Source organism: Pterocles gutturalis, unplaced genomic scaffold (assembly GCF_000699245.1).
Source record: "Pterocles gutturalis isolate BGI_N339 unplaced genomic scaffold, ASM69924v1 scaffold33641, whole genome shotgun sequence".
NCBI classification, from domain to species: Eukaryota; Metazoa; Chordata; class Aves; order Pterocliformes; family Pteroclidae; genus Pterocles; species Pterocles gutturalis.
In genome coordinates, this window is record NW_010101518.1 from 6,769 (window position 1) to 22,759 (window position 15,991).

Here is a 15,991-nt window from a genome sequence, read left to right on the forward strand (position 1 = left end):
CTGCAACCCGGGGCAATTTCGATGGATCAGCCCCTTATCAAGTCCAGCTGAGCTGGTTTTCCTGTAAACTGAAAGCAACCCAAATCGGGTATGGAAACTCAAGTGCCAAAGAGAACGTATCTGCGATGTCAAGGAAAAGTTCATGTAACATAGTTTTACCTCTGCTAAGGTCTTGTCTTTCAGTGGTATTTCTCCATTATAGCAGATTTCCCACAGCGTTGTACCAAAACTCCACTTATCTGCTGCAACGCTTAAATTTTTGGAGTCTTGAACACATTCAGGTGCAATCCAGGGGATTCGTTCCACGCATTCTTGGATAAAACACAGAATCAACGCATTTTGGAGTTAATATCAAAGGACTGAAAAACCAGCTTCCTAACTTAATTATTCTTGTCCAACAGCTGCTTAACTAAAATAAACTAACGCTGCAGTATCTGTCCAGTTTCAGGGAAATCTTGATTCTCAAATCCCTGTTCTCAGAAGGATGTTTCTGTGGCTGTTACAAGCTCGTGCCTTGAGCCATCCAGAAACTGAGATTCCTTCTGTATTATCGCACTAGACTTGACACTACTTTTTTAAGGGAAATGAATACAACGAGCACCCACCATCAGCAACACTCCTTTACTTTTGTGTAGTTTTCAAATTCATGACAGCTGATTACTTCTAGTCTAGAGGCATTTCTAGCTGTTATAAGTGATATTTTTTCCTTTCCCCTTCCCCACCACACTGAAGAGGGAGATGCGATTCCTGTACCGTACCTTGTCTGGACAGCACCGTTATTGGTATTCCGGGGTCGCTCAGCTTTATGAAAGGACCATATTCCGTGTCAATTCCCTCTCTTGCCAGCAGGATGTTTTTAGTACACACATTTCCATGTACCAAATCTTTATCCTCCTACAGTAAGGGAGGAAAAGAACAGTGAGTGCGGTGAGGTAGCAATGCTCTGCAGGTGCTCTAACATACCCATAGCACAGGGGAACACTGTCAAATACTCCAAGGTGAAATCCAAAAACACAGCTTAGAAGGAATTATCTGAGAGGAAAACAGGGAAAGGAGGAGAAGGGAAACTTACTGTTCACACTTAAGCATTTGTATTTGTAGAGCTGATGCACTTTGTGAAAAAAGAGCAACATTACGTTCCTTTTTCACAAAGAGCGTAATTGCAGGCACATACAGAAACCAGTGGGAAATGCAAGCACACAGCCTGTTTGGCCTGCTGATAAAAAAGGAGCTCATCACCTTCTCTGAGAGTCCTTCTCCTTATTTAAAGCAACTTAATGAATACAAAAAGAATATCCCATACACTGTACAGTCCCAGCAGAGAAAGGAAATCCATTAGTTACTAATGCACACGAAACCTCTGTAGCATTCGGTGGCAGCAGCTGTAGGCAAGGCTTTTGTCAAGATGCCTTCTTACCAAGTAGCTCAGCGCGCTTGCAAGTTGCTTGGCAACTTTGAATTTCCAAGGAGTTGTCAGAACTTCACTTTTCCGATGCATAAACAGATCCAGAGGCCCAAATTCAACAAACTCTTCAACCATGATATCTACAAAGTCAGGGGCATAAAGTCAGTATCGCATTATCTGGTGGCTGGAGTAAGCTACTAGCCCGTGCCCCAGGCGAGGTGGGTGTAATAGCTTCACCTTCCTCAAAGTTTATTTCAGTGCTCAGAGGCCAAGGTAAAAGGCTGAGAAGAGTGGCTTTATGTAGGAAATGAACAGTAAACCTGGAACAAAGAGTTTCAAAGACCACAGAGCAGAGCCTTCACAGGGAAATACCTTCTGCCAGAAGGCTGGTTTGTATTGACACTACCACTGGCATCCCAACCTCAAGGAATCATCCTGTAAGGGCTTGTTCAAAGACAGCACTGGAAGAGGAAGCTTCCAATTCCACTTCTGTCTGCACTGAAGAACCAAGAGGCAGCAGCTGCTAAGCCCGTCTCCCCCCACGCCAGCACTGAGCTGAAGGGCCGCCCTTGTCCCTGCCAAGCCTGCTGCTGAGAAAGACGTTCGCAGAACTCACTTTCTACATCCCGGACGCAGACTCCGTGAAGGAGGACGATGTGCTTGTGGGACACCTGCCTCATCATGCTTGCTGTTTCAAAGAACGCCTGGCAGAAAGCGAAACAGGTTAGCTGTTAAACTGCTGGTCACTGTGCCAGGCATCCCAGCGTTTAACAAATACAGAGCTTCGAGTAATAAAGATATTCCCAAAAGATCACTGTGTTTTCCAGTAACATAACGAGCCAACAACAGCAGGGATGTGCCATCCCTCTGTAAGAATCAGACCATGGAGGGCCTTTACGTTTAAAGGCTTTTCATAGTTAACCGTGTACATTACGGTGATACCCAGTATTTGTAGTACAACAGACAAAAAGGGAAAAACTTGCCAAAGAAATGTCTCTGTGACTGGGGTCCAAGACTTTGAGGAGGACTTTAATCTCTTTTTCATTTTGGTATCCTTCATTCTCATCATCTTTGTAGTTGAGAATCCCTGAGTAGATCTGTGTTCTCGTCCCTCTTCCAAGATGTTCGCCCTAGGACATAACACACCATATATTTTTCAAACCAGGACATGAAGCAAACAGGCATAGATTTACACAAACTTACACAAAATCTGCACTCTCTTCTGCCTCTCCAAGTAAAGAATGGACTTAGCCCTCCACCTGGTCTAGCTACAGATAGACTTTAAATTATTACAGTGAGAAACCAATGACAGCGTGGTGTTCTTTGCTTGAGCAGTCTCTCTGAGCACACTCCCCACTGTGAACTCATTCAATACTAAAGGGCTGTTACATCTCCATTAATATTGAACAGGTTCAGCGTGAGTCAACATTACTAAGACTAAACACCACACGAATAAATAACTGGCCTCTTATTTACAATAAGCTGCTATTGAGGCAATCTTTCATGTGTTTCCAAAAGTTAGAGGAAGTAATATTTCAATGGAACACTTTGGGAAAGCAATTTCCTCCTAAACAACAGAGGATTCCACCTCGGGATATTTTTGCAGGAAGCCTGCATGCCGACTGTAAATATACCAATCAAAAAACAATTAACATAATCTATGTCCTCTCCAGTCAGGGATGCAATTAAAAAAAAAAAAAGACAAACACCTAAACTTTATTCAACTGAAGAAGGTAACTGCACGATTTAAGAGCTCAGGTCTTTTACAAAAATGAACATTGATTTGTGCAGTCACACCACTGTGGGGTTTTTGAACTTTATTCAGGTCAGCTGCATCACTCAGTGCAAACACCTGGCAGAAAATCTGGGTGCTAAATCATTTTGGAACACAAAATTTCGAATGCTAAGACTCTTCAGAGCTTTTCAATACTTCACCTTTTTTTTACTGTAGGATATGATCTTATAGCTCAAGTTGCCCATTTCTCTCGTATGTCAGGCTTTAAAAGATACAGCCATGTTTAGCAACAAACCGGCTGGGGAAAAATAGCTCTTAAGACCTTCATGATTTTTTTAAAAACGACCTTAGAAGCACCTCTTTCCACAGACACTTGAAAATTGCTCAAATATCAATGTGATTTCTAGTGAAAGGCACCACTTCCGAGCTCCTCTTTCTACACAGGGACATATAAACATTTAGATTCTGCAATAAGGGGCTTTAATACAAACCAAGATTCAAAGTAAGTTTTGCTGAGGAGAAATGGGAGTGGAAGAACCAGGTGGAATGGGGTGATTTTGCATTACTTGACCAACACACTGTACAAGAGAGAAGGAGTTCAGCAGCTTCCTACCTGTATGATTTCCTCCTTAAGGATCCGATGGAAACTCAGCTGCCCTAAGTGATAAACGGGCTGCCATTCCTGCGCCTTCTTGGTCGCAACTAGCAAGTTGGAGATTTCTGGAAAGTAGGGAGAGAAATTATTATTTATGACTTTTCAAAGATAACTGCACTCACCTTTCTCAGTCCCTGCCGTTACTGTACACGCTCACTGCGAGGTAAACCCCCAAAGGAATCAGGAGGAGGGAGAAAAGAAGAAACTGACTTAATTTCTGCCCAAGTAACTTCTATTCTGTCATTCCACAGAAAATTCACTAAAGCAGAGCCACATATTTTATATTATATCTACAGTGTTCACATTAGGCATACTGGGGCTGATATTAACCAAGTGAAGAGTGTTTCCTGCGCCGGGACTGAAAGAGGCAATACCTCTGCTGTACATCAAGCAAAATAACACACACTCCCTCCTGCCAACAGGTACGTCTCCTTCCCAGCGTGCAGTGGGTAAGGGGTAGCTGGAGTCTCATTTCCTCTCTTTACCTCCTTGAAAATTTCTTGCACTGTGGGAAACACTAACCCTGTTTCCAGAGCACTGGAATTAAACTGGGGAATGGAAAATGAACAGAAGGAAAAGACTCAAAAGGCCGGTGCTTCCTCCCCACTGCTTCTGGTCAGGGAGAGGCACGGTTAGATCCAAGAGTCTTGCACATGAGTTTTGTCTTCCTGTGTTTGACAGCAGGCGTTATTTATTACAATACGATGGTTTTAGATGTCTGCATGCATCTGGCCTTCCCATTACTGTGAGCAGAACACGTGCATTGGGGCTAAACCGTGATCTAGCAACTCTGAAAACAGTCAGCAATAAATCACACACTGGAAAAACTGCTTTGTTCCTGCATCCCCTAAACTGCTTTGTGAATAACCAACTAAACAGACAAATTCAAAAAGAAGAAAAAAAAGGCAGGGAAGAGACAGAACAGGGAACAGCGGAGATAATGCACCAGGTCCCACTGTAACTCATGCCAGGGAAAAGCTGAAGTGGGCAGTCAACTCCTTGACCTGTTTTATTTTATTCCAAATACAGCTGTCAAAATGTAATCGAAATGTCAAAACGTATAATCTCTCCACGCTCCAGACAATCACCCACGTTCTTCAAAGTGTTGATAAGTTCAGTGTCTACCTACAGAGTATCCTCCCCTAACGCTGTCAGAACAAGCAGGTAATTGATGTAGCTCCGTTATTCCCCTTATTAGAATAAGGGAATAGGAAACCATTATCTGATAACACAATCATGCCGCTGTGTTTCCTCTTTCATAGAGAATTCAGCTGCGAGACACTTGGAGTTTATAGCAAACAATTCTAGTAAGCGTTGGCACTAACAGTTTAACAAATGCACGATTGTCCTGGCCCTCTAAAACCCGACCTCCCGGATGGATGTACTGACTGCAAGGCTCTTCTGCTTTCCTAACAGTTGCAGACCATCCTTCCCTGCTGCTTCATGAAGACTGAGTAAACAACAGCTCGCAATGACAGCAAACAAGCTTCAAACCAAAGGTTTGGCACAACCAGTGCAGGCTGCAACCCTCCTTTGCTAGAGGAGCACAATGCGATGCGTGGCGGCAGTGCCTGGCGTACGTGACTCGGAGGAGCAAAGGAAGCACCTTATATGGTCCCCGCTTCGCCACAGCATCCAGCCCATGACTCTGAGTCAGCTGTGACATTTTCTTCTTAAACAAATCAAGAGTTCCACCTCTGCCGTCAGTACTGCAGGGCCAGCTGTTTAGGTGCAAAAAGGGAAACCAGAACTTCTCTTGCTGTCATTTGAAAAGTTCCCACAAACAAGGCTCCTGAGAAGCGCCAGCCCCAGAGCATCCTGTGCTGAGCTTGTAACACGGAAAGGAAACCCCTAAACCTCGCTCACCGTGCTTGCTTTTGCTTTTTGACAAGACTCCTCCTCCACAGAGAAAGAAGAAACTTTATATATCATTTTTTAAGTGACAAAAGAGCTTCACAGAAGAATACAGAACAAACTAAAGACACTAAGAATGCTCCTATTTCTACAACAAAGCTCACTGCCTCCCTTAAAGGACAGACTACCTCGTGGTTTTGGTTGGCAGCACCTCTTCAGTGTAAAGCTTATGTTGTCTGTCCGAAGTATTTGTCCTTTCAGGTGATCCATCAGCTCTTTTAAGGATGAGAAAGACTTGTTGGAACCATGCAGGAAGTACCCGCCTTTCTTCACTTCAATCTGGAAGTTCTTGTACTGGATTGAACTATTTATCATCTGCTTTTGGGGGCGGGGGGGGAGAGGGGAAAAAAAGAAAGCAAAATATAATAATTACAGTGAAAGAATGTTTGTAAAGCCATAAAAGCTCCCCAAAAGCCTTTGAAATTACATGTAGGACCAGTTTATTGCTTGCTCCTAAGCCAGGGTCCTCTAATCAAACTCCAACAAAGTAGAAAAAGGCCCTAAAATTCCTGTAACCTGCAGCCCCAGGAAGGCTCGTAATAACAGTGATAGAAGAGCAACATAAAGATGCAATTCTCTAACAAGTGCACATTATGGCTTCTGCGTTTTGCAGAGCCTGAGAGTATGTGGAAGTCCTGCCTCTTCAGAAGGAATTTTCTCTTCACTTGGTCAAGAATTGCAGAATCTGGACCAGGGTTTCAACATCTCAACTTAAAAATAGCAAACTCCCTTTCACAACCCAGATTGTTCAACAAGTGAAACAAGATTTCAGGCTGTTGGTCAGACCTTCCAGTTTCACTCAAAGGTACTGGGGAACAATAACTGAACTTTTGTACTTATCTACCTCCAGCCCGTGCCCTTCCAAGGTCTACCCTCTACGCCTCTTTCCCCACCTCTCCCCTTCCTCTCTAAGCCCCGCAGTGAGGGTGACTGTTTTCCCAGACAAAATTCACTTCTCGTTTCAATGCCTCAGTTTCCCTGTCTGTCAGAAGACAGTGTTGATCATCTAGTTCTTTTGCCAATGTCTACAGAACGTGAACCCAATATCAAACATCTCTTCTGGACCTCATCATTGATTCTATTAACATTTTATTCTAAAGGAAGAAAAGCAGTTCATATGCAATTTATGCTACTATTATTCTTGTGTGAGCTCTTTAAATATTTTCCCAAAACTAGCAAGTCACCTGCAGACTTCCAGCTGAGGTCTGGAACTGAATAAAATTTGAACTTCTGTGCAGATCCCCCATTCTTCTTTTCTACTTCTAACCATTACCACTTGGTTCCCTCTCCTACCCCACCTCATGAGCTTTTGCTTATCACTCATCTTTCAAGAAATACATTTCACCAGCTGGCTGTGTAGAGATCTACTTCTGTGGTCTCTACGCGTAATGGCAATCGTCCTCATGCGCTATTCTTTTACAGTGTGTCAGTACAAATACATTCATGGAATTAAGTCCATGTTCAAGAAACATCAGGTAACTTGCAGTGATGAATACCGTATGTCATTCTCACACCATATGAGTTTAAAAAGCTTAATTTCCGTCATGTTCTTGCACAGTTTTATTGCTACAAATGGAAAAGTTGTGGATGTAATGAAATGTATTTGTAGATATAGCTTATTTGTAGAGACAGCACGAGGGTCTGGGGAAAATGAAGCTGTGAGCACAACTATCTTCCCTCTGGTGCATTAGCTATCAAACAAAAATAAGGGTGACTGCCCCAAAGAACATAAATATATCAACATGGATTAAAGGGAGCTGCTGGTCTTTACATCATTGTCAGATTACTGCTGGGAACGCCACACCTGACGTACCTCTGAGCCTTCAAAACAGGTCACCGTCATGAGAATGTGGTTGAAGTTTGTGCAGCTCCACCTCAGCACGTACATGCTTCATTCCCTTCCTGTCGCAGTTTGTTGATGGCGTATTCCGTGCTGAAAGAGTCAATGTACAAATGAGGAAAACCGTTATATCCAAAATCTGTTATTAGTAAACACATAGGAGTGTAATCCTGCATTTGGAACAAAAATGTCTAACAGCAACTTTAAAATATTTCTATTATTGAAATGTGATTTAATTGTGTGCCTTACACACGCTCACATTTAGCTGCACAGAGCAAGGGAAGAAAGATTTAGGAAGCTCTTAGCATGCTTAATGGAGAGATTCCACATCCACCACAGCGTGCACATAAGCTCTCAGTTTTCTATATATTGCATCTTCAAACATAAAAGCAAAAGCCAAAAAGGGAGAATAATATTTTTAGCTATCTAAAAAAACAAAGGCTTTGGTCATCCATCCACAGACCCCTCGGGTCAGTGTAGATACAGTTCAACTCAAAACTAAGTCGTTCTACAACTTTTTGGTAACTAACAGCCTTCCAAATGACACATTTCCTCAACAGATCCACCCTGCAGCCAATATTAGAGGACTAATTATTCAAGTGGAAAAATAAACCCCAAACATTTGACTAACCAGATGGGCCCATGGCATCCATTTTTTATGTTGTGCTCGATCAGCGGGGGAGCCACATCTGTGCAGAGGTAATGGTGGGCGTCTGCTGTAAGTCTGAAGTATCCGTCTATCAACGATGCAAACGACAGGGCCTCATCATGGGAGGACAGCTTTAATTCCTACAACAAAAATGATATTTTATTAAGGAGTTCTTACAGTTCTATAAAAACATTTCAGGAGTGCTCTAATATCCAGCAGTTTTTACATAGAGTGGCTAAAAAATTGTCCAGAAACCTATGACAAAACCAGACATATTTAGGGAGCCAACACTGACCGTTCTCTATCCTCCCCACTGGCTAGAAACCTTAATTCTCCAGCGTGACAGGTTCTGCTGTAATCCTACATGAGATCTGTAAGGCAAACTCTTGTCCCAGCCTTTGAAACGCCACAATTTCAGGACTGGGACAGTCACACTGGACTTGAAGCCAAGGGCACTCCAGCAGCTCCCTTCCAAATTCTAAGAGCTGGCAGACACACCAAGAAGAATCACTTAGGACATTAAAACTGGGTATCTGTAAACCCACCCTAAGAGTCAATTAGAAAATGTTCAAGGAGGTTGTCACCTGTCACCCAGCAACACTGTGTCACTACAGCTTCCCGTGGGAGGGAAACCTATCGCTGGTCTGGTTCTTACCATCCTCTTGTTATCCTGCTTGTTAATGCTGACTGTAGACTCCTTGATGACAATGTGGGTGATTTCAGGAAAATAGGAAAAATTGTTCCACGAGTCTCGAATTTTGTGTTTTTCTTCATCCTTTTTGGTTTTGCCATCTGATTTTTTCTTCTTCTCTTTCTCTGTCTGTACAGACTGCAAAAACATTTTGCATAAAAGTATGTTAATAAAAATATATATTTTTTAGCACAGTGGTTTTACTCTAAACCAAAAATTCATGACAAATCAATCTTCCACAGCTGTTTAATTCTTGAATGCTTTTTGCACAGAATTATCAATTCATTTACATGTTCAGTGTATCTGTATTGCAAGGATATACTTCTGTCAGCAATTGCCCATCTGACAGTCTTCATGAGGACGAAAGCGAGCAGTCATTAGCTGGGCAACTTATATCTCTCGGTATCTAGGAGTAATTTTAGTAGCAGTACGGGGCTCGAAGGGTTCTACTGAAATGTCTAAATGATGTACTTGAAATACTCTTAGAGCTCAGCCCAAAAGCAAGAGCCGCCTGCGTGCCTGAACTACCGACAGCAGATGAATTTCTGCACGCAGACCACAATGAAGCTGAGCATCTTACAGGTCAAAAATTATTGAAAATTATCGGTGAATATTTATTTTAAAAAGATAAATGTTCAGGCTGAGCAAAGCTTCCTGCTAGCCACAGAAAGGTTCTCACTGAGATGAGAGTCTTTGGTTTAGGCATTTAAATAAATATCATCTCTAAATCAGCAGAAACAGGAGCCTTACAAGAAACAGGCTGCACTTCTTGCAAGCTTGCCCAAATATCAGTTCTTCTTTCCCTCTCCCCCATTAACATTATAATTTAAAACAGAAATTCTCAGCGATAGAGAGAGGTCCCATCTAAACGGGGTGAAACACAATACCTTCTACGTTACAACAGACAGCTGCCAGCAGTGTTCTCCCCGCTGCGGGGACCAAGGCAAGCAGACAGACGCCTGTTTGTTCACATATTGTATGTGGAGAAAAAAATGTGGAATATGCCATAACCCCTTCAAATCTAGAGCATATTTAATATTTATGTACACCGAGTACAGGAGAGGTTAAGCAAAGGGACCTCAATTAGCAGCACTGAAAAAAGGAACAATGTATAAAATATCACTGATGTGAGAAAGCTTAGCCTTAATGTCACTAGATTTGAATTTATTCATGAAAGTCTATGAGTATGAGCAAACACGGCACCTGGGGTGCCATGTACAGAAAAAGCACCAACAGACTTTGATATCAAGACAGCATCAAACCATAAGGGCCTCCACAGACATTAATCTTTCAAGATTTGTGTCTGGTCTGGCCAACAGCGCAGCCTTTAATTTTCCTGGTGAACTGGTTGCCCGTGGAGGCTGTGCAGCAGTGTCCACTCTTGGAACTTTTCAAGACCAGAATGGATAAAGCCTGAGGAAGCTGGGCTGATCTCAAAGCTAACCCTGAACAGGGGGATGGGACTAGACACCTCCTGACGTCCCTTCCAACCTGCATAATCCTATGAAAAAAAAGTCTTTTCAATAAAAAGCTGATCTGCAGTGTCTGAAGATTATGACCATTTTTTAGCAGTTGTTGTGTCCCCAAAAGCAACCCCCTAATTCCCATTTATCAACGGATACTTACATTTGGCTTGAGCCTCCACTGAATTCCATTGTTTCCTGTTACGATTACTTCATATAGCGGGAGGATCTCATTGTCTCCACAATTGAATCTATTTACTTCATTCTCAGATGAAATCAGCAAAAACGAAGTCTCAAAAATTTCTGCTCCATAATGTTTAGTCAAGGTCTCCATTGTTGACAAGTATTTAACTTTCAGATCACGTGGAGACACACTACCGTCGCAAATGGTTTTGTTGTTAAACTCTTTAAGGAAATGCTTGAAAACATTATTTATCCGAATCCTGGTTAAGAAATTCCTCTGTCTGATCGTCTTGTTCAAAGTTTCAGGAATATAATGCTTATAGCTAGAAGGAAAAACAATGCCAGGAGTTAATACTGTTGTCTCCTAAACTTCTAACTCTCTAAAATGCACAACTACCTTACTTTGAAAGTTCCAGAGAACAAGATGCAGTGAACTACTGCGCAGCTGATCCTGTAGCAGCGCTTTACAGAATTAATAGCCTACAGGAATTCAAATATCCACCTTATCGGAAAGCTTTTTAGTCAGATGGATGCAGCCCACTCCAATCAATAACACAATTTATTCTAACGGTTTTCTCATTAGGTTGCCACTTAGCAACACTGCCGTTTCTGAACCTGCTAACCCAGAGCCCTGAATTCACAGCACGTCAGTTGCTACTCAGCACGTTGGTATGCTGGGTGCACTGGCTGCACAGATCTCAAATATCCCCCAGGTGAGAAAAAATTCAGGTTTTCTCATACCTATTCCCATTGACAAGACTAGCAAGGCCCACTTAGCAAGAGTAGTGTTGGAGCTTATAGCTCCTGTACAGACTCTGGAAAGTAAAATTTTTTAAATCCCTTCTGGAAAAGCAGCACAGCAGACCCAACAGAAACAAGGAAGTCATTCCAACTTACCTGATATCTTTGGGAAGCTCCGGAAGCTTCACATTTTTCTTGATGGCATAGTGAGAGATTGCAAGGACAGCCATCCCCAGACATTCGTTTTCAATTTCGTGAACTTCTTGGTCGTTTTTAGGATCACGCATTGGTGCCAGGCCTTTCACTAAGTCATACTGACCCTTAATAGGAAGCAAAAAAAGAAAGTGACCAGATTTGTTATTTATCGTAGTTTATCTATGAGCAAGCAATACATTGCAAGATCACAGGATCTCCTCGGGCAAGAAGAGCCACCCAAAACTGAAAGCCAGGAGAGGAAGGGGCAGCAGAAGGGAAGGGATATCTCTTTCTCTGAAGGACAGAACCATTTTCAAAGTCCAAAACTTCTGCAATAGTTATACTCAGAATTACCAGTAAACATGTTTTTCTACAATTTTTCTGCAATTAATTTGTTCATTTCCAAGCCTTCGTCTTCCCATTTCTTTGGTGATACCAGACAGTTTCTGGTTTGCAAAATCATTTGTGTGTATACTTTTTGGTCCAAGAGCACAAGCTTTCTGAAATAGGGACCTTGCTTTCTTGCCATGTCCAGCGTGCTGCATGTACCGCCAACAAGTGGGAGGCACAGCAGAAGGCAAGAAAAACTGCATGTAAGCAGGCTGTGTGACAGTGCTGGTACCAGTCAATGCTGTGACACCACACAAGAAAAACCTCATTAAAAGGACACCATACTGGCCACTTAATACTGCTACTGCTCCTCTATAGGACTACAGATGTCAAAGTTACGATGTGCAAATATTTTGCAAAAGAAAAGGTGATAAGCATTTACATCCAAAAATATTGACTATGTAGCCCTTTTTGGATTGTGAGACAGTTTCTTTACATGTTCTGCATATGGGTAGATTGTTCTTCACGTAGCAAATTCTCTTCTCTCCACCACGTGGAAACATGAAGAAAACACTTATCAATACTAACAGGTAAGGTTACATGTTCCTTAAAAGTTTGAAAATAGGTCTTCAAAGAAGCTTCTACTGGATCAAATCATTTTTGTGTGACTGCAACGGCAGAGATGCTCACAAGCAACTTCTTACCTGTGCAAAGATGTATTCTAATGAGGATCCATCAAGTATAGGGGTTCCTTCTGGTGCCAACTTCTTCTCGTAAGAGATCTTTGCTTTCCTTGGGGAATGCCTCCACACTGAGGGTTCGCTTTCACTAGTCCCATGCCAGTTTGTAAAGTAGTATCTTGCAAGAAAAGAGGAATAAACTTTAAACATTTTGGGGGAAATCCTCCATTTATATTTGAAATGTATTTTATCCTTTAAAAAGAAAACCAGTTAAAAATCAAACTCCATCAACCTTCTGCCCTGAGGCTGCAACTTAAGTGGTCCACTGCTGAAATCACATGCCTGGCCTGAGGAACTGGGGAAAAAAATAGTTTATTAGTCAAAGGTGTTCAGTGTTTCCACTCAAGAGTATCTCACCCAACTCAGGACACCACGCCTGAGTGCCTGTCACATCCCTGCGCAGTCCATCATACAAGAAGCTGCCACTCAGATGACAATTACGTTTCCATTACCTCTGACATCGCTTGAGCAGCATAAGAGAGCGTAACGCTTCTCCTGTGCAATGGCTGGCACTTGCACTCCAAGAGAAAAGGGCTCATCTAAAGGGCTAACAAGACTTCAGACCTCCTCCTCTATAGGTACCGAAGCAATGCACAGGGCAGAACTGCTGTGAGTACCTCCCCCACAGCTGGAGCAAGAAAAAGTGTGATGCCTCGCTGCCTGGAATTTCTGCTTCCCTCTGCTTTTGCACGGAGCTGGTGAAAAAGGCACCAATTCAAACCAGCTGGTTTTAAAGGGTCACAGTCAATCTTCTGTGTATATGGCAAGCTTTTTACTCACATCTGTACACAAGGCTATTGAATTGAAATCCTGCTAAAGGAGTTAGCATCTGCTGAAAATAAATGAAATTTTGGCATTCAAGACTCTGTTAGGACCTTTTGAGAAATCTTTGCCTAAATTATTCCAGAAATTTGGGTTTATCTGGGTTCTAGTAACATTTTTAACTCAAGTAAAGTTTAGTTAAATCTGCTTGGAATCAACGTGCCTCTTGCAAAAGTTCATGTCTTGCACCTGATCATGAACTACTTACAATGAAAAGGTTACAGCAGAGCAGAGTTACTGAATGGCTAAGTAGGAATGATTTCTGTAAGAATGTGTCAGTTTAATTCCAAAGAGCATTCAGCACTAGCAAGAGCAAACCATGCAGAATTACTGCATTGTGCGTGTGTCTGTATATATATTTTGCTGCATTAATACAAACGGAGGTGTAAAATCAATGCTTACCAACATTATGGTGCAGGACAACCCGCCTGCAAAAGCGCGTGTTTTAAAATATGCGACTTTATGTTTGTGATGTGTCTCTGAGCAGAAAGGGAGTTCCCAGATTAAGCCCCAGTTCTGCAGTAGTCGAGGCCAGTGTGCATCAGCCTCAGTGCAGAGTCAGGACCGTAAAGAGCAAAACAAAATTAGTACTTTTAGTTCAGGACCATGTGTTTTAATCACAGTAAGCTGACCATTCAAATGGAGAATTACAGATCAAATTACTCTTTAAGAGGTGAGACTTTCTGTACTGTGTTTCTGTCCATCCTTTCTTTTTGGTAAGTCTTTTTAAGTCCCCAGAAAGCATGCATCTGCAGTGTGAGTAAGAACACCAACACGCAACTATGCCAAAAACTCCTGACAAGTACTGTAGGATACTGCAGAACTCCTTTGGCAGAAGCGTAAAAAGCAGAGCAAAGCAAATCCTTCTGCCTCCAGGAAATGACTTTGCTTCCGTAAGCTCCTTTATAAGATGAGTGATAATTAATAACTCCAATTCTTTTGTTATTTCCTGAAAATAATTACAGGCAAGGTATTGTGTATTGTTTGTAATTAAGAGGAGAATTTGCTCCTTTCCCTTTTAAACTGCGCTCATTAAGACAGCACTTGTAAGTTACAATAAAACCCGGAGCCCTATTGTTTGAGGAACCATATAAATAAAGGAGGAGAGTCTGTCTTGATGAGACCGAGGGACTTGTGTAACAGGGAGACAGATTATTACTACTGCACCTCCACAAACAGAAATGAGAGCTCAAGCTTTCCAATTCAAAAGTCCTGCAGATGACTTGGAAAGGAGACTGTGTACTGCTGAGTTTCAGGAGCATGATCCATCCCTGGCTTTAGAGCGCTTTAGCCCAGGGTGGGCACCTGTGGCAGGGTGAGAGCCAGCAGGTGGGATTTTGGGGGACAGCCTGAGCAGGTCAGCCTGGAACGGAGCAGTTTTGCTCTTCATCCTTTCAATCTGGCCAAGGAGCAGTGGAAATGCAGAAGGGTGACCTGCTGTTCTCTCTCACCTATAGCGGCTCTGATAGTCCTTCTGTCCAGAGTTTCCAGAAACGTGTATCAGGTCCCTTCTCCATTCCAAGAAACATTTCTACCCCCGGCGTAAACACAATCCAGCAACGGAACAGTTAAACTCCTCTTCCATCAGCTGGTGTGCTAATTACTCCAGGATATTACAACACACTGTGGTTTCTTGTGTTGTAGACTGTGGTTTTTTAAAACTTGAGGCAAGTGAAAGAAATATAGGGCTAGTTACAAAGATTCTAGTGAAAAGAACGTCCCTTGAAAATATTACCGAAAGTACACCAGCTGGCAGAGATGTGATGGGGAGAGGAGGAGGACAGGAAGTCAACACAGTCAGAAACCAAATCTAAAGTTTTCAGAGTGGGAGAAAACTCCAACATCTAAAAGTATTTGAAACCACTCAGTCACATACTTTCATTTTATATATATAATTTAATAGGACATGACTAAATTAAACCTATATCAACTTAATGAAATTTCAGAAATAAGGTGCTTCACATAAAAATGATTTATTCTCTAAATGATACATGCAGTCTAATACACTGCACTATCAAATAAGCCCAGAGCACTTTCCTTTCTCAAGAGGAATTCTGCCTCTTGCAGAGCTCAGAATAAACAACATTCATTTCGAGAACAGTTTCACAATCCCGCATTGCTCATAATTTTTCAGTGCTCAGCCCCACTCCTAGTTCAGATGCCCAAGCCAAGACACACAATAGATCAGAAATAAAAAGAAAGGAAAAATACCACTCCACCAATACACCACAGTGTTTCTAGGGAAACAGGAAACTTTAGATTAGCACCTAAACTCATATAATCTCTTCTTAAATGCATATGAAATGATTTTAAATACATTTTATTGGCCTAAAGTTTGCCAATTTTCATGCATGAAGTACATCTGACAAAAGAGATGCCCCTGCCAAACTTCAAATCTCAACTCCAAAGCCTAAAAAAATAAACCACCAGAAGTTTTAAATACAGAAAGCAGGACACTTTCCAGAGCTTCACTCTGTAAAATGGTGGAACAGAAAAACCTCCAGAAAATAAAGTTCAACGTAGAGTAATTCTGCCCATATACCTCAACTTGACAGAGGTGTGAACAGCCAAGAGGGAGCTGTTAAAGCAGTTTTACAGGTGATGCTACCCACCATGCAAGATGCAGCA

At 42.1% G+C, this 15,991-nt stretch overlaps 1 protein-coding gene across 1 annotated transcript in view; it reads right to left on the bottom strand.

Annotated features, from left to right (window-relative positions):
• Positions 1–15,991, bottom strand: part of LOC104469294 (tyrosine-protein kinase JAK1-like) — a 26,495-nt gene that overhangs the window by 5,345 nt on the left and 5,159 nt on the right. The window contains 14 exon segments of the mRNA XM_010083752.1: positions 160–311; positions 759–894; positions 1,418–1,545; positions 2,022–2,109; positions 2,389–2,535; positions 3,754–3,860; positions 5,838–6,027; positions 7,523–7,599; positions 7,602–7,642; positions 8,181–8,338; positions 8,854–9,027; positions 10,516–10,858; positions 11,433–11,596; positions 12,506–12,659. Coding sequence (XP_010082054.1) covers positions 160–311; positions 759–894; positions 1,418–1,545; positions 2,022–2,109; positions 2,389–2,535; positions 3,754–3,860; positions 5,838–6,027; positions 7,523–7,599; positions 7,602–7,642; positions 8,181–8,338; positions 8,854–9,027; positions 10,516–10,858; positions 11,433–11,596; positions 12,506–12,659 — 2,059 coding nt within the window.